Source organism: Micromys minutus (genome assembly GCF_963924665.1).
Source record: "Micromys minutus genome assembly, chromosome: 3".
NCBI classification, from domain to species: domain Eukaryota; kingdom Metazoa; phylum Chordata; class Mammalia; order Rodentia; family Muridae; genus Micromys; species Micromys minutus.
The window spans coordinates 6,920,177-6,938,985 of record NC_137972.1 but is presented as its reverse complement, the minus strand read 5'-3'; the positions used below and the strand labels follow the sequence as shown (position 1 = coordinate 6,938,985).

The window sequence follows — 18,809 nt, the reverse complement described above, 5'->3', positions numbered from 1 at the left end:
TGTATGAGTTTGATCAGTTGGGTGAGATTAAAATCAAGTCAGAAGAAAAGGATCTAGAGTGTTTCATGGCACAATAGTTAAAAATAAGTTTCAAAATGAGTGAAACAGGAGTTAAGACATATTTAAGGAATTAGCATCAACCTGATGTAACCATTTCTTAAAACATCATAGTGTGGGGTAGGGGGATGGAGAGACAATTCTGACAGCTACTATTGATCTTGCAGAAATCTTGAGTTCTATTTCTAACATCCACATGGAAATTAACCACTGCCTGTAACTCTGATTTCAGGAGATTAGATATCCTCTTCACACACACACACACACACACACACACACACACACACACACACACACACACAGAGAGAGAGAGAGAGAGAGAGAGAGAGAGAGAGAGAGAGAGAGAAACACACATACATAGGATAGGGGAAGACACAGAGACAGAGACACACACACAGAGACAGATAGACACACAGAGACAGACACGCAAAGAGAGACAGAGAAAGTAAATTACATGGTATTCAATTATTTTTATGATTTACGTGTTCAATAAGAAAATTAATTTTATCAAGCAGCATATCCATATATGTTAACAACAGTACATACATTTCTGTCATGTGAAACCTTTCTAAATTGGTCCTTATCACATAACAGAAAGATGTTACCACTCTGACAGCGTCATTGTGAAAAATCTGTTTGGGTTAGTCTTTGAAACCAAAGATGTGGCTGAAACATTGAAGAATGGTGGATTTGGAATCAGAAGATGATACTTTATTTTTCCACTGTTCTCTTAGGTCTATCATCTCAAATGGAATCATTTACCTAAAATCATCAAAGGAGGCAGTGGTATAGCATTCCTGAGCATTCTCCCACACCCAGGAACCAGGTTATATAAATAAAATTCATTGTGTTACCTGTATTCACAGACATTGTGTCTACATAAATGTTTGCACAGGAAGATGCCAACAGAAGTCCAATCAAAGGGCCAATGGTCATTCCTGTTTCTAAAATCCCTGGAAGTAAACAAAGATAGGAAGTTATATAAATACACAAAGAATTTGTTTTAAAAAAATAATGGGCTTAAGACTGAATTATTTTTAATCTTAGATTTTTCCCCCTTACTTTGCAGAGCTGGGTGTCAATGTAGTAGTCTAGGAAAGAACTCTATTACTGGGTTACACATCTCAATACTTCATATTTTTAATATATTTAACATATATCTATATTATCTGCACGTAAATTCTACATGTATGTATGTATGTATATTATCTGTACATGTGTTAGTTTTTATAAATATTGAGAAAGAAGCTCCCATTAGTTTAATATGGGATGTTTCTCAGAACCTACGCTTACAGAGTTGTTTCTGGTAGAGAGGTCATAACTGGAATCTGATGGATCCTTTCCCATTCAGGCCATGGTGGTGGGGGGTCTTCAGATGTTATGGAGTAGAGCCATAACACCTTCCTGATTCTCTATTACTTTCCAGTCATATGATTAATTATTTGACTCTACCATTCATTTCCATCATAACAAGGTGACTCATGACAGGACACAGAACCACACTGTCCAGTGACAGAGACCAAAACTTCCAAAGATGTGAGCCAAATGAATCTTTTTCCTCTTTATAAATCATTAAATCTGGAATTTATTAAAGTGAATGAGAGTTTACTCAGAAGTCTCATTACTTAAAAACCACCTTCCAAATCCTCATCTACACTGAGCTAACAGCCAGGATGTACTATCACAGGAAGTCCCATCAAAGCTGTGATGTGAGTAAGGCCCTTTGATGCTTCCATGGACATGTTTTCAGAGTCTCTGCAATAGCTAGCTTTCATTGTTAAGTTGACACAACACAGAATGACCTGTAGGAGGATCATAATAAAGCATTGACTATGATGTGTTTGCCTGTGGACAGGGCAGTAAGAGATTGTCTTAATTAAGTTAATATGGGAAGACCCAGTCCACTGTGGGCAGCACCATTCCCAGGGAGGCTTTCAACTGTTTAAGAGTGAGGAAACAGTTGAGCACAGCCATAACATAAAATGTTTAAGCAAAAACATAAAATGCATCCATTCACTCTCTCCGCTTCTGTGGGTGTGACCAGTAGTTTCAGGCTCCTTCTACTTTGACCTCCTTCTTGTGACAGAATTCTAAGCCAAATTTAACCATTTTCTCTAAATAAAATCCTTTATCTCCAAAGGTACACCTTCTCACAGCGACAGAAATGAAATGTACTGTTTGTAAAGCAGTGTACCTTGTCATGAACTCCTTGTACTGCAGCTTCATCAAAGGTCCACTCTGGAAAACTCCTTCCATCCAGAGAACTTGTTCTCATAACAGCACTTCTCTTAGATGTTATGCTGGTCACCTTTCTCATAGTCATTTTCACTTTCTTGTTCCTTCCCAACCAAACCTGGCTTATTTGAAACCACTTCCAGTATCTTCTGATGTATCTGTAGTTTAGAATCTCTACTGAGCTATCCCTACCTACAGAAAATCTGAATATGAACAACAACTTCCTTCCTTCTCTTCATTTTTGATCATGTTTTCCTCCTCTGTGGTTCTAGGGGTTAGTCTTCCTTTGTGTGCCTGACTTCGAAATGGCAAATCTTTCTATCTGCCTTGTTCTCACAATCACTTCTGTTTTTTTGATGCCCTCTATGCACAGATTCCTACAAGATCTTCAACCTTCACTGAGTTCTTTCCTATGCTACACTGTCTGCCTTTCATTCTGCTCAGATGCTTCCTGATGATAAAAGATAAGTTTCTCTCTTTTTACCAGTAACCTCCACACGGATCAATTTTTCCACTATTTTTATTATTTAGGGGTCTCCCATAATAAACCTTGATAACATTTCCTTCTTTGTTTTGCCATTTCCATCTCCCTTTCATGTCCTCCCCCAAACAGGAGGAAAAAGAAAAAAAAATCCAAATCCAATCCATTTACTCACTGGGATGTGACCAAACTCCCAGTGGTCAGCACTTTAAATAAAAGAGTGTTCCCACCCACACCCCTAGTATTAGCCATCAACTCTGGAAAGCTACACTTCAGGATCACTATCACAATTTTTAAGAGTTCCTTTCACTAGATTCCTGTCTAGATAATTTCTTTTTGTAGAGTGGAGAGGACAGTGATAGGGGACAGAGGTTAAAAGCATCTTCTCACCAGGCCTTATTTTTGAAACACAACCAACAGAATGAACGTGAATATTTGATAAAACAATCAAAACTTTCTAGGCTGAGAGGCTATAAGGGAAGAAACTGTATTATTACCACCACAGAGGATCAGGGTATAGAGGCTGCAGTAGTAAAAGAGAACAGCTGGTAAGTAAGCAGCCAGTTGGTAGAATGAACCTGATAAGACATGATTAAAACAATGTTTGGTAAGGCTTACTGTACAAGAGAACATGACAAAAGGAAACACAGCAGCATCAGTCAGATGGTTTAGCAGGTAAAGGCACTATTCTGCCAAACATGACCCCCCCAAACAATAGTTTAATCTCTCCGGGGTAACTCCTAAAGGAAAAGCTGATTTCTGACTACCACACTGGCATGTACATGCACAACACACACACACACACACACACACATACACATGCACACATACATGCACACGCACATGCACATGCATATACATATAGAAAGAGAATAAAAAATAAAACTATATTTTATAATCCAATAGACACAAAAGGCCAATAATGAAATTGCAATAACTTATAGATAAAAACCTAAAATCAACAGAAATAGAGAAAAAGAACAGTTGAATCTAATAATATTTTTCAAGAAATATTGGAGAATCTGTTAAGTTTAGAGGCAATGTAGTGGCATAAGAGGATCGTAGAATCAGCAGAGCAGAGAGGGCTCTCCAACAGTGAGAAGCAGCTGGATGAAGGTCTTGTCTAGAGCTACTAGTAAATTCTTCATTGAAAAATTTCATGATCCACAGGGCTACAGCACTCTGCCCACACACTGGAATCTGTTAACATCCAGCTCAATAATCATTTTCTACATTCCAAGAAATTGCTATCCTAAAAATAATAATACTAAGACTGTTTTTCCAAACTTACCAATGTATAAGGGAGAATTTTCAGATTTAGCAAAATCTTCTATGTAGGAAATACCCAAGGGCATGATGGGAGTTTCACCAATTCCACGTATAATGTTTCCTACCATCACGTATATCCACATTAATGATTTCATTTCTTTTACACACTCTGTATTAAAACAAGAGAAAGCCGTATGAGTACATGACAGTTAAGAGTTATTAAAAAAATGAAAACTGTTACAAAAAAATTCAACTTTTGTCTCTAAAACTTTATTAGGTCATAAGCTCATGATAACCATCTAAGGACTTACATAATTATGCTGGTTCTGAATCAGTGAGTCACAGATACTGTGTACTTAGAAAGAATACTCACCAATGGAGTATAAGTGCCACATTGAAGCCAATTTCCACTTGGGTAAGAGAGAGGACCACAGATCAATACCTCTTCTCAACTCAGATTTTAGGGACAATCCATTGATAGAGAATATATACCATAGAAATAAACAAACACTAAAAACTATGACTTTTCCTCATCTACATGGACTTACTTTTACATCAATCATTGAACCCAGTTAGATAGTAGTTAGTCCTACTAGTTAGTTAGTAAGTTAGGCAGTTAGTCCTGCCTCATTCAATTTCTCTACAAACTTTGAGGAAAGAAAAACAACCAAGTACATGTATATGCCTCTGAAAACTCAAGTTGTACTTACACAACACAGAACAGAAGTTTGAATTCTTACAGCTTAAATTACTTTTTAGAAACTAAAAATTTAAGTGAAGAGTACAGGTAATTTTTTTCTATAAATTTCATCCTTTATTATCAATAAAGTACTCAAACAATTGCTGTATCAGAAAATTGATTGAGTATCAGAAAGTCATTTGAGTATCAAAAACAAGGCCAAAGGGAACTGAAAGGCAAAAGAAAAAAAATCTTTGAAGGATTGCTTGAAGGTCTCAAATTTATTCTAAGCTAAATGAACTCCTGCCATTCCAGAGGCAAGCTATGACATCATGTTTTAAGAAATTGAAGAACAATGTACCCACTTCTGTGTACTGGTCAGGGGCTGCCTGAATATGTTCTAAGCACAACTAGGCCATGAGGTATAACTGTTGTTCATACCTAGTATCTAGTACAGCCAAATCAATTTACATATCTAGGAATTCAAATACTTACCTTTAAAAAACACGATTTCTGTCTACAGATCACTGGGAGATGCTCAACCTAATTTTAAGGTAAGTGTCAAACACTAGAAGAATCAAGTGCTTTTCTGAGGCTCTGAAAATCTGGAGATATTAGTTTTAAATCAATGCAAGGAGAATAAAGGGAAGATTTTCCACAGTCAGTTCAGGCGATGAGAATGGTCATGTAAAGGTAACTGTCTCACATTTTAGGCATGATGTCTATATGCCTGATGTCAAGTTATGACACTAGCCGTCCTTTCCTGTCTAAGGCAGTCAGTGACTGCGTAAAAAATAAATGATGGCTACAGCAAAGACAGGAAGTAGAAGGTGGGAATTCTGGAAGGAGATAGGAATATTGGGAAAGAGGATTTCCCACACAAGCTCAGATGTATGAAACTGAGGAGAGGTAATTAACCATCCATGCATCAGACATAAACTAGAATAAATGGGTTAAAATAAGTTCAGAGCTAGTTGAGAAGCAAGGTGAGCTAAGGTGAAAAGCATTGTTAATAAAAATATCCTCCTATTCCTTGGGGACTGATGTAGAAAAGCACACAAAGTTGCCTCATATTGCCAGACTTATAAGGTTTCTGTGGCTAGAAGCTTCAGGCCTGGTTGCTCTTTAACACTCAGTTTAGTTTGATCTCTGCAGATTTTCTGTGGGCAGTAACAGTCTAAGCTTTGGAGACTACTGGAATATCTGTGGTATGAAAATCCAGCTTAAAATGGAGATTATCTGGCCTGAGGCAAGGTTGCTGAGTCATCTCCAGACTAGATGTTCAGGAAATGTGTTGGGTCTTTTACAATGTGTGACTTTAAAAACACGTTATGAAATGTATATGTAAATGGGTGTGTGTTCATCTCATGTGTGCAGATGCCCCGAGGTCCAGAAGAGGGCGCCCAACTTCCCAGGACTAGACTTAACAGGTACTTGTGAGCAACTTGATGTCAGTGCATGATCCAAAGTGGGCCCTCTGTGTAAATACTGGAAATTTGAGTGTAAATGCTTCCCAGAGGCTCTAGAATTAAATTCTTAGTCATTAGTTGAAAGTGCTGTTTGGGGAAGCTTTTGAAGAATGCCACTGGAGACAGGCTTCAAGAGTTTAAAGCCTCACTTTACTTCTAGTTTGTTATAGCTCTTTCTCTGCCCTGTGCTAATAGTTGAAATGTGAGTTCCAAGCCTCCAGTTTGTCCTATCATTCCTACCTGCCATGATTGCTGCTCATCCCTCTAAGTCACATAAGTGGGTGACCTAAAACCATCAAAAATACCAGATATTCACACTATGATTCATAAAAAATGGGAAAATTACAGTTATGAAGCAGCAAGAAAATATTTTTATGGTTGGGGTAAACACAACATAAGGGGCTATGTTAAAGGACTTCATCATTGAGAATGTTGAGGACCTCTGAATTAGAACTATAAACATGAATAAACTCTTCCTTGTATAAGTATAAAACCTTCCTTTTCATCATGGTGTCTATCTGAGTAAAATAGAAGCAATAATACATGCAGTATATTTACACAAAATTTTGTTGTTTCTGGGATGGCTTATCGAAAGACAGGCCATCAAGACTCTGGACTAATTTGTTGATGCAGTCATGAGACTTACATCATTGAGCAGTAATGAAGAGTAAGAGGTGGGTATATTTGGAAGAAGTTAGTCATGGAATTTGCATGGTCACAGAGATTATATCGCACCACTTCCTGTATCTTGTTCTCTATTCTTCCTACCCAACAAGAAGTATAGACCAGTATCAGCCAACACTTATGTCACCATGATACTCTGTCCATAAACATGGGGTCACGTGATCACAGGCAGAACTCTCTAAAACTGTGAAAGAAAATAAAGAAACCCTCCCTTGAGTTATTCCCTTGGATTTTAATCACAGTAAATGTGCTTGAGTCACTATCAGGGCCTGGGCCAAGGAGAAATAAAGAAAGTACCACTGTTTGGTTGAACTGCAAATTTGTGTCTCCGTAAAAGAGGATAAAGTAGATTCAAAGGCAAATTCCTGGGTTACAAAGGATACTGTGATATATGTGCCCACTATTCCATGGTATATAGCACAGATCTAGGGAAGCTTCATTTTGGCTGTATTTCCTATTTGCATAATCACTGTGATGAATAGTTTTGTCTACTTGATACAAATTTAGACATATATGAGAAGAAGAAATATCAACTGAGGAATTGCCTCTATCACATTGCCCTGTGCTCATATTTATAATGCATTTTACTTCTTGGGTAAGTGGTGTGAGACTAAGAAGACTACTGTAAGTGGAACCACTTCTGGGCAGGTGGGATTAAACTGTAAAATACACATAGCCGAGCAAGGCAGAGAAGCAAGCTAGGATACAGCATTCTCCAAAGAGAATGGTCTATAACTTGAATTCCCTCATGGTGGACTACAATTGGTAATCTAGATAGACTCTATCTTTTCTGAGTTACTTTTAGTTAGTGTCTTATTAAAGCAACAAACAAACAAACTAGACTGACCGCAGAAATGACATTGTATGTCTAAATCCATTCTCCTAAGTTATTTCCTCTTGTGGGACTAGTTCTAATTAATGTTGTGTAAGGAACAAAGGATTCTTAGTAAGTATATTCTGACTCAGGAGGGAGATCATGCTAAATTATTAGACAGCTCCCTTCTCTGGAGGGAAATATATTTTGCTCACTTGTCTTACATGTCTACCAAATCCAGTGCCATATTAAAGCCTTTCATTAAAAAAACATTCTGTTTTCATGTCTCTGACTCAACAAAATTAGAAGCAAAAACAAACCTGCTGGGTCTTGTGTTGGCTTTAAGGGCTGTGATTTATTTTCCACACACAAGAAGCTGTCTGAGGACAAGTTGCTTGTAGGTGAAATCGTTGTTTCATATTCATATCTGTGTGGACACAGGAAACATTCACTGAGTAGCTGACTGCAAGGAGAGCATCGGAAGATTACTGACTCTTGCTTCCCTGAAAACAGGGTGTTGAGAGCCAGTAAAATCATTTCCACAGCATTTAGTCTGATAATCATGAATCCCATGGCAGGGCAAGATGATACAACAGATACAGTACTTGGTACAAAAGCCTAATGATATCAGTTCAATAGGTGGAACCCACATGGTCTCCTTTTGTTGAGGAAGAAGGCTAGAGGATCCAAAGTTGATCAATATTCTTAACTACAGAAACATTTTGAGGAGACCCTAGACTACATAAAACTCTGTTTCAAACAAAGTAAAACCAAATGAAAAAAACAAGCTTGGGGATACCAAATGCCTTCATAGGTGAAGATGTTTATGTGCAAGTCTGACCTCCTAGAAGAGATAGACAAGGTAGAGAGGTGTCCTTGACACAAAATATCAAAGATATGACAAGCCCATTGAAGAGACTGTATGACAAAGTTGGATCTCCTAGAAATCAGTAAGAAGATGAGAAGACATAAAGTTAATAGATAAAGATGGCAAAGTATGAATAAAACATAGGGTACCATCACTCAAATAGCATCTGTAGAAGGAGGGAGGGGAGAGAGGGAAGATTATAGTATGAAGGAGAAAAGAACACAGGAAACTTCACAAAATGACCCAAGTGTGGGCATTTGATCGAGCTGGCAAAAGACTTATAAAACTATTATCAAGTTCAGACTGTGGAGCTAAAAGCTAAAAAAGAAAAAAAAGGAAAGAAGAAGAAGAAGAAGAAGAAGAAGAAGAAGAAGAAGAAGAAGAAGAAGAAGAAGAAGAAGAAGAAGAAGAAGAAGAAGAAAGAAGAAGAAGAAGAAGAAGAAGGAGAAGAAGAAGAAGAAGAAGAAGAAGAAGAAGAAGAAGAAGAAGAAGAAGAAGAAGAAGAAGAAGAAGAAGAAGAAGAAGAAGAAGAAGAAGGAAAACAGGCACAACAATTAGAATACTAATTCTGGTTCCAAAATTTACAAACTTTGTGACAATGTCCTTAAATTATGTAAGAAATGTTCTTTCTCTCTACAGAATAAAGAGTAGAAGAATAAACAAGAAAACAGGGAATAGAATGATTAGGATGCTCCTTCAGTGAATAATTAAGAGCAAGGCAGAGGCAAAGCAGGGTAGTTGTTATGGCTCATCCTTGAAATAACAAAACTTAGAATTCAGAAGCAATAGGCTCACCAAAAGTTTGTGGTAAACCTGAGCTACATAGTAAATTTCAGGCAAGCCTGGGCTACATATTAAGACCATATATTTAAAAAGATAATCAATGTGAGACTAGAGAGACAGCTTGGTGGTTAAGAGCTCTTAAAGAGTACTTGAGTTCATTTTTCAGCACCCACATTGTAGCCAAAAACTATCTGTAACTTCAGTTCCAGGGGTTCAACTCTCTCTTCTTATCTTTGTGTATACCAGGCACACGCATGATGCATATATACATATATACATACATACATACATACATACATACATACATACTTAATTACATGCATACATATGAAGACAAACCACTCACAAACAAAATAAATAAAAGATCTTACAAGGAAAGAAATAAGAAGGGATGAATAAAGAAAGTGAGGCAGGGGAAGAAGTATATGCAGGAAAGAAGCAAAACTAAACCATGATGGAGAATTCCAAGGAAGTGTCACTGAGCTGATCTATGAATTTGTAGTTCACAAGCAGGAGGGGTATAGGAGACAACAGCAAGGGGCGTTCCTATGGCAACAGTGTATGTGTTGAGAGATGTTCACTCTTATCTCGTGATGGGATTATCAAATATTCCGAGATACAAAGTCAATCAAATATAAAAAAATCAGCTAAGTACTAAATCCAACTTTTAAATGAGGTCTATAACAAAAATAGCATGGTTCAATGGTAGAAAACATTTTTAGTCATATAAGTGTAAATAGTAATTTTTTATATTATTTAAAACTAAAGTATTAAAAATTAAGAAGACACCCAGGCAAACAAACAAACAAACAAACAAAAAACTAAAAACTATCCCCCAAAATCAGGAAATGAGGCAATAAATTACTCAACATAATTTTGATTTGACAATTATTCATATAAGTTACTTTAGTAAAAGGAAAAATAATCAACCTTTACATATATATATATATATATATATATATATATATATATATATATATATATATATATATATATATATATATATATTATCCCATGATTATGCTATACAGTAGTCATCTTGTAACCAATGTATCTAAATAATCCTTAGGAAGAAATCAGTACATGCATTAGCATATTCTGAGGATCTGGTCATGTGTTTCAACTTCATGAAAGAGTTGCCTCAAGCACCCACTTTACTCATAGAGTAGTTGGAAGCTTAAATGGACCTGAGCCCATAAGATTCATAACTCATATTGGCAGAGCAAAGACTTTAATTTCCATATTACACTTCTGTATTGTGGGGTAGCACTGTTCCTCCCAGAGAGGAAATTCTGAGACTTATTTCCTGTAGGTAAAATGTGAACTTAGAATATTATCAAGAGTAGAATACTCACCGGCCCATGAGGAAGTGAGGTATGGAGATTAAGAAACACCCTATGCCCATAACTGCACATCCCACACCAATCATGATAGGTCTGTGCAATTTTGTCCCGAAATAACTCACAAATATAATCAACACAAGGTTCCCTGGAAGGAGGAAGTGAGAATGCATGGTTTAGTAAAGTATTAGCAGCTCTTAGTCAACAGCCTCTCTCTAGCACTTGAGCTCTCTAGGGTTCACTGTTTCACAGCTGCATTAAGAATACAGGAATGAATGCTTAGGATGTTTTATGTGGTTTCTTTAATATTTAAAGAAATTTGAATCCTAACAGAAGTATATCTGCCATTCCACAGTATATTAATGTCTCTATTCATTGTTATATCATTTAATGCTAAGGTAGTAAAAACTAAAAAGATACCCAGGCAAACAAACAAACAAAAACACTAAAAACTATCCCCCAAAATCAGGAAATGAGGCAATAAATTACTGAACACAATTTCAATTTGACAATTTTCCGTGTAAGTTGTATACCCTTATAATACCCTTGTAATTGGGTATATAATAGCAGTTGTAGGCCTACATCAACCTCTGAACTCTGGTCTCATGCCTCCTCTACACAGACTCAAATGGGTACATTTTTTAAACATACTATTTTAAAATGTCTTTATTGTTCAACATGACCAAGATAGATGTCTATCCTATTGCCACTTCTTTTTTTAGACCAGATAATACTGTTCAGAATCCTAATGCTCCAACTAGGACTTATTATCCAACATATGCCTACATTGCAGGAGTCAAAAGTCAAAATAAAAATTCATCTTTTTGGTTTAGAAGAAAGCTTGGTTTAAAACATGGTTGGGAAGCTCTGTACTGATAAAGGGTTTTTTAAATAACACGCTTGGGAGTTGAAAGACCAAATAGGACCTAGTAGCACAGACCTTCTGTCTGAAGCTACTGGAAGGCCAGAAGAGGGAGACTGAAAGATCAGTGTCAGCCTTGGCTACAGAGTGAATTCAGAACTACTTAGTGAGAACTTTCTATACTCTTTTGATTTAAATGCATTAAAGACAATTTCAGAAGGGAAAATGTGAACTCTATGAATAAACAGGAGACAAGAGGCACCATGGGTTCCATGTCACTTGGTTTATAGAGCAAATCTTTCCCCTTTTTAGTTTTGTGCCTCCTTTTCTTAATTTTTTATTGGTTATTTTATTTATTTGCATTTCAAATGTTATCTCCCTTCCCAATTTCACTCCCACAGGCCCCTATCCCCTCTTGCCCTCCCCTGCCTCTATGAGGGTGCTCCTCCCACTTGCCTACCCACTCCTGCCTCATCACCCTAGGATTCTCCTACCCTAGATCATCAAGCGCCCACAAGACCAAGGGGCTCCCATCTCAGTGATGGCAGATAAGGTCCTCCACTGCTACATATCCAGAAGGAGCCATGGTTCCCCTCTCCCTGTGTACTCATTGGTTGGTGATTTAGCCCCTGGGAGCTTTGGGGAGTCTGGTTGGTTCATATTGTTGTTCTTCCTAGGGCAAAGGTAAACCCTTAGCCAGACTAACCAGAGGGCACAGAGACAGTATCCAAATTAACAACATCAGAAATGCAAATGGAGACATAACAACAGAAACTGAAGAAATTCAAAAGATTATCAGATCCTACTACAAAAGCTTCTACTCAACAAAACTGAAAAATCTAGGTGAATGGATGGTTTTCTAGACTGATACCAAGTACCAAAGTTAACTCCGGATCAGATAAACTATCTAAACAGTCCCATGACCCCTAAGGAAATAGAAGAAGTCATTAAATCTCCCAACCCAAAAGTCCCCAGGACCAGATGGTTTTAGTGCAGAATTCTATCAGATCTTCAAAGAAGACCTAATAACAATACTTCCCAAGGTACTCTTGTATCCCAGTTTATGACCCCAGGGGGTGGAGTTCATCCACTCTTCTTAAGAACTGTGCCTTGCAGTACTATAACACAGCAAAGAGTCCCTGTCCTCCCTGGTGACTAGGAATAGAGAGCCACCTACCTCAAAGACACAGATGTGGAAGAGAAACATTTGCTCTCTCCATAGGAACATAATTTCCTCATTTCCCCAGGTTCCCACAGTCACCTTCTAGATGGACCATGAAAATTCTTTACCTTCTCTTTGAATTATCAAATGATAGAATTAGATATTCATACTCTAAATCTGCTGTACTCTTCAAGTGGAAGAGAAAGATAGATAGATAGATAGATAGATAGATAGAGAGAGAGAGAGAGAGAGAGAGAGAGAGAGAGAGAGAGAGAGACTGTCAGAGTACGGCAATCATTAACATACATCAGGAAAATATTAAATAAGTGACTTCTTCACAACAATTGAGGCAGCCAATCAATTTCAGAAAGCATGGATCTGAGTCACATTAAATGATCTAATGGAGAAAATATCAACATATAAAGATAAGTAAACATAAAAATAACTCACCTATTTCAAAGCTCCCATTGATAAGCCCAACTATAGAAGTGGGGATACCAAACTGTCTCTCTATTTGTGTGAGCATGGAATTCATGTAGGTTCCTGATAGCGATTTGGATACATATGCACATGTTAATGCCAACAGAAACACCTAGAAAAAATGTTTAAGAAAAAGTGAAAAAACTTTTTTCTCATTATGAATATGTCATCTACTAATAAAAAAGCTTCCACCTGAGGATAACAATTACACTTAATATAAACATCCCTTGAATATGCAAGAAGCTTTTTCTAAAATACTATGAAGTTTTTAAAATAATATTTATTTAATTAATTAGTTAATATATAAGTATACCATAATTACCTTCAGACATACCAGAAGATGGTATCAGATTTTATTACAGATGGTTGTGAGCCACCACGTGATTTCTGGGATTTGAACTTGGGACCTCTGGAAGAGCAGTCAGTGCTCTTAGCCACTGAGCCATCTCTAATCTCTCCTCTGCTATGCTGTCCTTGCTCTGGACATTCAGTTAGAATAGTCGGTTAGCAGTTGTGTTTTTGACAGATATGGCTTTGCTCATTTATCAGTGTGCCTCATTGATATAGAAAAATATGAAGTTGTTTTAGGTAAGGCACCGGTATTGATGGGGCTTCAAAACTATACTATTATCTACAGGTCAAGTGTTGACCTGTTAAAGAAAGGAAGGAAGAGAACTGAGAAGTACTTCAAGGCATTGTTTCTGCAGCAAGCCTCCCTACTTTGTTTCTTCTTTATGCAATATTCTTTGTAACACTATCTCAGCAGTCCAAGTGGTGTTCATGGCATACAAATCCAAGGCAGAATATTTTTCTGGTTCCTAGGGTGTGGAATAAAGGGTGGCTATATATTCAATTTATAATTTTTAATATTAGTGTTTTCTGTTTATAAATTTGTTATCACAATCACTAATTATTGGATGATCCTTAACAGAAATATATTCAGAAAAATATAAAAAGAATTGGGGAATGAGAACACCCAGTTCAATATAGTTCAAAAGTATAGATATTGGTCTTCTAATTTCAAATGCTATTTTCAGAGATGTGCTCTGTCCCCACTGTAAATCCTTCAGAGGATGTGACTGAGACTTGATAATTTTCTTATGAGTTTTACATATCAGATCTTATATTTAAAAGTGAGATATACTAAATTAAAAAAAACAAAACTGGGAAGATTTATTCTTTTTTTACAATATGATGAAGAAAGTAAAATAGTGAGACCCCTCATATTTCTCAGAAATATTTGCTTTTGTACAGAAAGAAAATAAACCTGGTATACCTGTAGACATGCACATTCACGTCTATAATTGCATGACATACATATTTATGAAACTAATACTACTGACTTTTAAATTCAGCAGTCTAGAGTCTACAGCAAAATATTTTAGAGCTGTCTTTTCCTGCTTTCTAAGAAAGTTTTATTTATATCTTTTTATCATTTCTTTGAGTGTATTTGTGTATATATCTATGTTTGTGTGGAATTAGTTCATGTATGTATATGCACCTGGCGAGAACAGAAGACAACTTCAACTGTAATTCCTCAATATTTATACTGTTATTTTTTTTTTTTTTTTTCTCTTTTTCAGTAGGGACTCTCATTTGCCTGGAACTTACCCAGAGGCAAGCTGGTTCATCAGTGAGCCCTAAGTATCTGCTGACTCCATCTCTCCATGCTGAAATTACACTCACATGTCACCCTGCCTAGTTTTCATGTAGGCTTTGAGGACTGAAGTAGGCTCCCTTGCTTCATAAGCAAGTGCTTTGTTGATCAAGGTATCTTCCCAGACCCCGTGAAAAGATGATCTTCCTTACCTTTAAGAGTTTATGATAATTAAATTTATTTATTGTTAATTGCATACATATATGCTATATTTAGATTATTATTTTCTTCCTCTCTTTTCCTCCTGTCTTTCCTATTAATACCCAATTGCTAGCAGTAGTTTTTTTTTAAGTTTATGAGTTTTTGGTTTGGTTTTTCTGGGGTAGCTTAATCTGGGCTATCTGTGTAGCCAGTAGATTATAACTAAGCATTGGTACTTCATGAGGTCACCAGTGTGCTCATAACTGAAGGTCTTAAAGGTCATGATGCTCCCTGTCCTGGAAGACTTTTTTCTCTTGTTCCTTACTTTTTTCTTTCCTTCATTCTTTTATTCCTTCTTTCCTTCCTTCCCTCCTCCTTTTCTCTTTCTTTTTCTCCCATTAATTATTTATTCATGCTGCATCTAGATCCCTGTGTGCCCCTCTCCTCCCAGTCCTCCACTCACAGCCTCTCTCTCTCTCTCTCTCTCTCTCTCTCTCTCTCTCTCTCTCTCTCTCTCTCTCTCTCTCTCTCTCTCTTCCACTGCCCTTCTCCTCTGAGAAGTAGGAAGCCTCCCTTTGGTACCAACCAATCCTGGCACATCAAGTCATTGCAAGACTAGAAATATCATTTCACACTTGATGCTACACAAGGTAGCCCAGTTAGGGTAAAAGGATTCACATGTAGGCAATAGAGTAAGGGACAGCCCATGTTCTACTTGTTGGGGAACCTACCTAAATACAAAGCTTCACATCTGCTGCATATGTATAGGTCTAACCTCTGCTTGATATTTTGTTTGTGGTTCAGTCTCTAGTAGCCCCAAGGATCCAATTTATTTGACTTTGTTGGTCTTCTTATAGGGTCCCTATCAAGTCCCGATCTTTTACTCCTTCTCCCCAATCTATCACAAAACTCCCTGACCTGGTTGGCTATGGGTCTCTGCATCTATTTCAGTCAGCTTCTTAATGGGACCTCTCAGAGGATGTTCTGCTAGGTTTCTTTCTACAAGCATAACAGAGTATTGGTAATAATGTCAGGGATTGATGCTTGCTTATGGGATGAGTCTCAATCTGGACCAGTCATTGGTTGGCTATTTCCTCATTCTCTGCTCATATTTGTCCTTGCACTTCTTATAGGCAGGGGAAATTTGGAGTAGGTTTTGTGGGTGGGTTGGTGTCCTTAGCCCTCCACTAGGAATCCTGCCTGGTTATAGGAGGTGTCCACTTCAGGCTTTATATGCCCCACTGCTAGGAGTCTCAGCTACAGTCACCCTCATAGACTCCCTAGAGTCTCCCCCATCCCAGGTCTCTGACACATCCTAGATATGTTCCCTCTAAAGGGAAACTTTTCTTAATGATTCTACTTTTATTCTTAAGTATTAGAAGCTTCACTATGGACCTTTTGACTATGCTAATATTCTAGATGTTTCTAAATTCAGAGGACAAAAATTTATTTAGTTTAAACCTATCTTATAAAACTATTTTTTTCTTAAAAACTCTTGGTTTTAACATTTCCCCGTAAAATTTACACTAATATTTATTGTTGTTGAATTCCCATGTAAAGTAACTGTGCTAGCTTAAGTAGAAATGGTTTCCATAAGCTCATAGGTTTGAATGCTTGGCCATGAGCAAGTGACACTAATAGGAGATGTGGACTTGTGGTAGTATCTGTTGCCTTATTGGTTGAAGTGTGTCACTAGGAATAAACTGAAGTCTCAGAAGCTACAGCCTGGACCAGTTTCCTTCACTTCCTGATGCCTGCCAATCTGCATGTAAAACTCTGGACTTCTTCTCCAGCATCAGGTCTGCTCACAGGCCAACATGATTCCTATCATAACAATAACAAACTAAACTTCGGAACCTGTAAACCTTCTACAATTAAATATTTTTTATCAGTGTTGCACTGATCATTGTGTCTCTTTATGACAATAGGAACCCTAACTAAGATGGCAACCAAAGACAAACTTTAGTAGTGCTTATAATGATAACTTGTGATGTTTCTCTACAAATGACAGTAATGCTAGAAACTAATAGTTACAATACTCAGCATTATCTAAACTTCTAAGTTAGAATTGCAGAGCAGTAGTGAAGAGCACTGGATGCTTTTCCTGAGGACCTGGGTTAAGTTCTCAGCGCAGCCACGTGGGTCAAACCATCTGTTCAAACTACAGTTCCAGGATATCCAATATCTTCTGGTCTCCAAGGATATTAGACACACAACTGGTCCACCAAATTACCTAAGGGCAAAATACCCATATACACAAAATAATACACAAATTTAGAGAAAATAAATAAGTAAAACGTCTTAATGGTGGATGAGTAGGAATATATTAGGGACAAAGGAGTTGCTTGGAATGTATGAGCACCTGAAGTTAAACCCTCACACCACTATGATTAGATATTATGGAAGGGTAAGCACACAAGCGAGCGTGTGCACAAGCACATACATACATACACACACACACACACACACACACACACACACACACACACACACACATTCGCTCACAGAAACAGTGAGAGAGAGAGATGTGAGAGAAGAGGAAGTGAGGAGGTCTCCGAATGATGTTTCTTTTAAATCTTAAATTATAGTGTTACCATTCACTTTCCAGGAGCTGACTCTGAAAACTCTTTTATATTAATAATGGATTCTACTACATGTGAATAAAGGTTAAATGAGCATTTGATAGGATGACTTAGGTAGCAGAAGCTTAGAGAAAAATGATGAGGACTCTGCAGACACTGGCCAGTGCTCAAATTTCTTGAGTTAATGTAAGTTCACATTTGGTGATGCAAACATGCCTTTGGAGCTATATGAACAATAGTTGTATCTAAAATACTGAAAACCACTAAAGTGGCCAATAGAATGATATTTTTTCTTACAGATAGTAATTGTTCTGTTACCAATGTCAGAGGAAAATATTTGTCTGACTGGGTCATAAAGTCATTTTTATATATTAATCAACAGCATAGTTGTTAGGAAATGGTTTCCTAGCTGTGGTCCCTGATTTTATGTCAGGAAGCCCTGAAGGCTGAGCACTAGAATGATTTCTAATCGAATGCTAAACTTCCCAACATAATACATATCTAACACATTTTAAACTCTAATCTCCTTTAAGATTCTCTATATCAGTGGTTCTCAACCTTTTTAATGCTCATGCCATTTTATATATAGTTCCTCATATTGTATTGCCCCAAACATAAAATTATTTTTTGTTACTACATTATTGTAATTTTGATGGTATTATAAAATTTAATATACTATCTTTGTTTCTGATAGCTTTAGGTGACTCCCCTTGAAGGAATCATTTGACACCTCCAAAGAGGCATGACCCACACGTTGAGAACTTCTTCTCTAAATCATTCTGATAAATTTCCCTAAATGAATAATCATGACTAAACATCTGTGATTTGAACAGCAATGTTTTTAAGGGAAAGAATTAACAACATACTTGGTAAATGGCTTTTGTGTTAGAAAACTTCTTGCAAACTGAGTAATACTTTCAATGATAGTTTAATGAGACTTCCAGGAGCATAAACTTGCATACACAAAAAAATTCCATACCTTGATCTTGGAAAAACATCTGACCCCATGGGTTGCAACTCTTTTCTCAGATTTTTCCATGCTGTTCTTCTGAATGTTTTCAGATGTTTATTCTTTGAACAGTCTTACTGCTGTCTTTCTGAAGAAGCAGACAGTTATTAATCAAATTACTTACTAAACTATAAAAAGTCATTCTTCAAAACAAGGTAAGACAAACCACCCAAACTCTCTTAGGGATAGGGTGTTTTATTCAGGGTTTCTGTTGTTGTAATAAAATACCAGGACCAA

The 18,809-nt window shown here is 37.0% G+C and overlaps 1 protein-coding gene across 1 annotated transcript in view; it reads right to left on the bottom strand.

Moving 5' to 3' along the window:
• Positions 1 to 18,602, bottom strand: part of LOC308418469 (solute carrier organic anion transporter family member 1A4) — a gene marked incomplete at both ends in the record, with an annotated part of 33,028 nt that extends 14,426 nt beyond the window's left edge. The window contains 6 exons of the mRNA XM_080913840.1: positions 912 to 1,010; positions 4,065 to 4,211; positions 8,009 to 8,115; positions 10,695 to 10,827; positions 13,154 to 13,295; positions 18,543 to 18,602. Of these exons, the coding sequence (XP_080769966.1) occupies positions 912 to 1,010; positions 4,065 to 4,211; positions 8,009 to 8,115; positions 10,695 to 10,827; positions 13,154 to 13,295; positions 18,543 to 18,602 (688 nt within the window). The remainder of the gene's footprint in view (positions 1 to 911; positions 1,011 to 4,064; positions 4,212 to 8,008; positions 8,116 to 10,694; positions 10,828 to 13,153; positions 13,296 to 18,542) is intronic.
• Between the last annotated feature and the right edge of the window lie 207 nt (positions 18,603 to 18,809).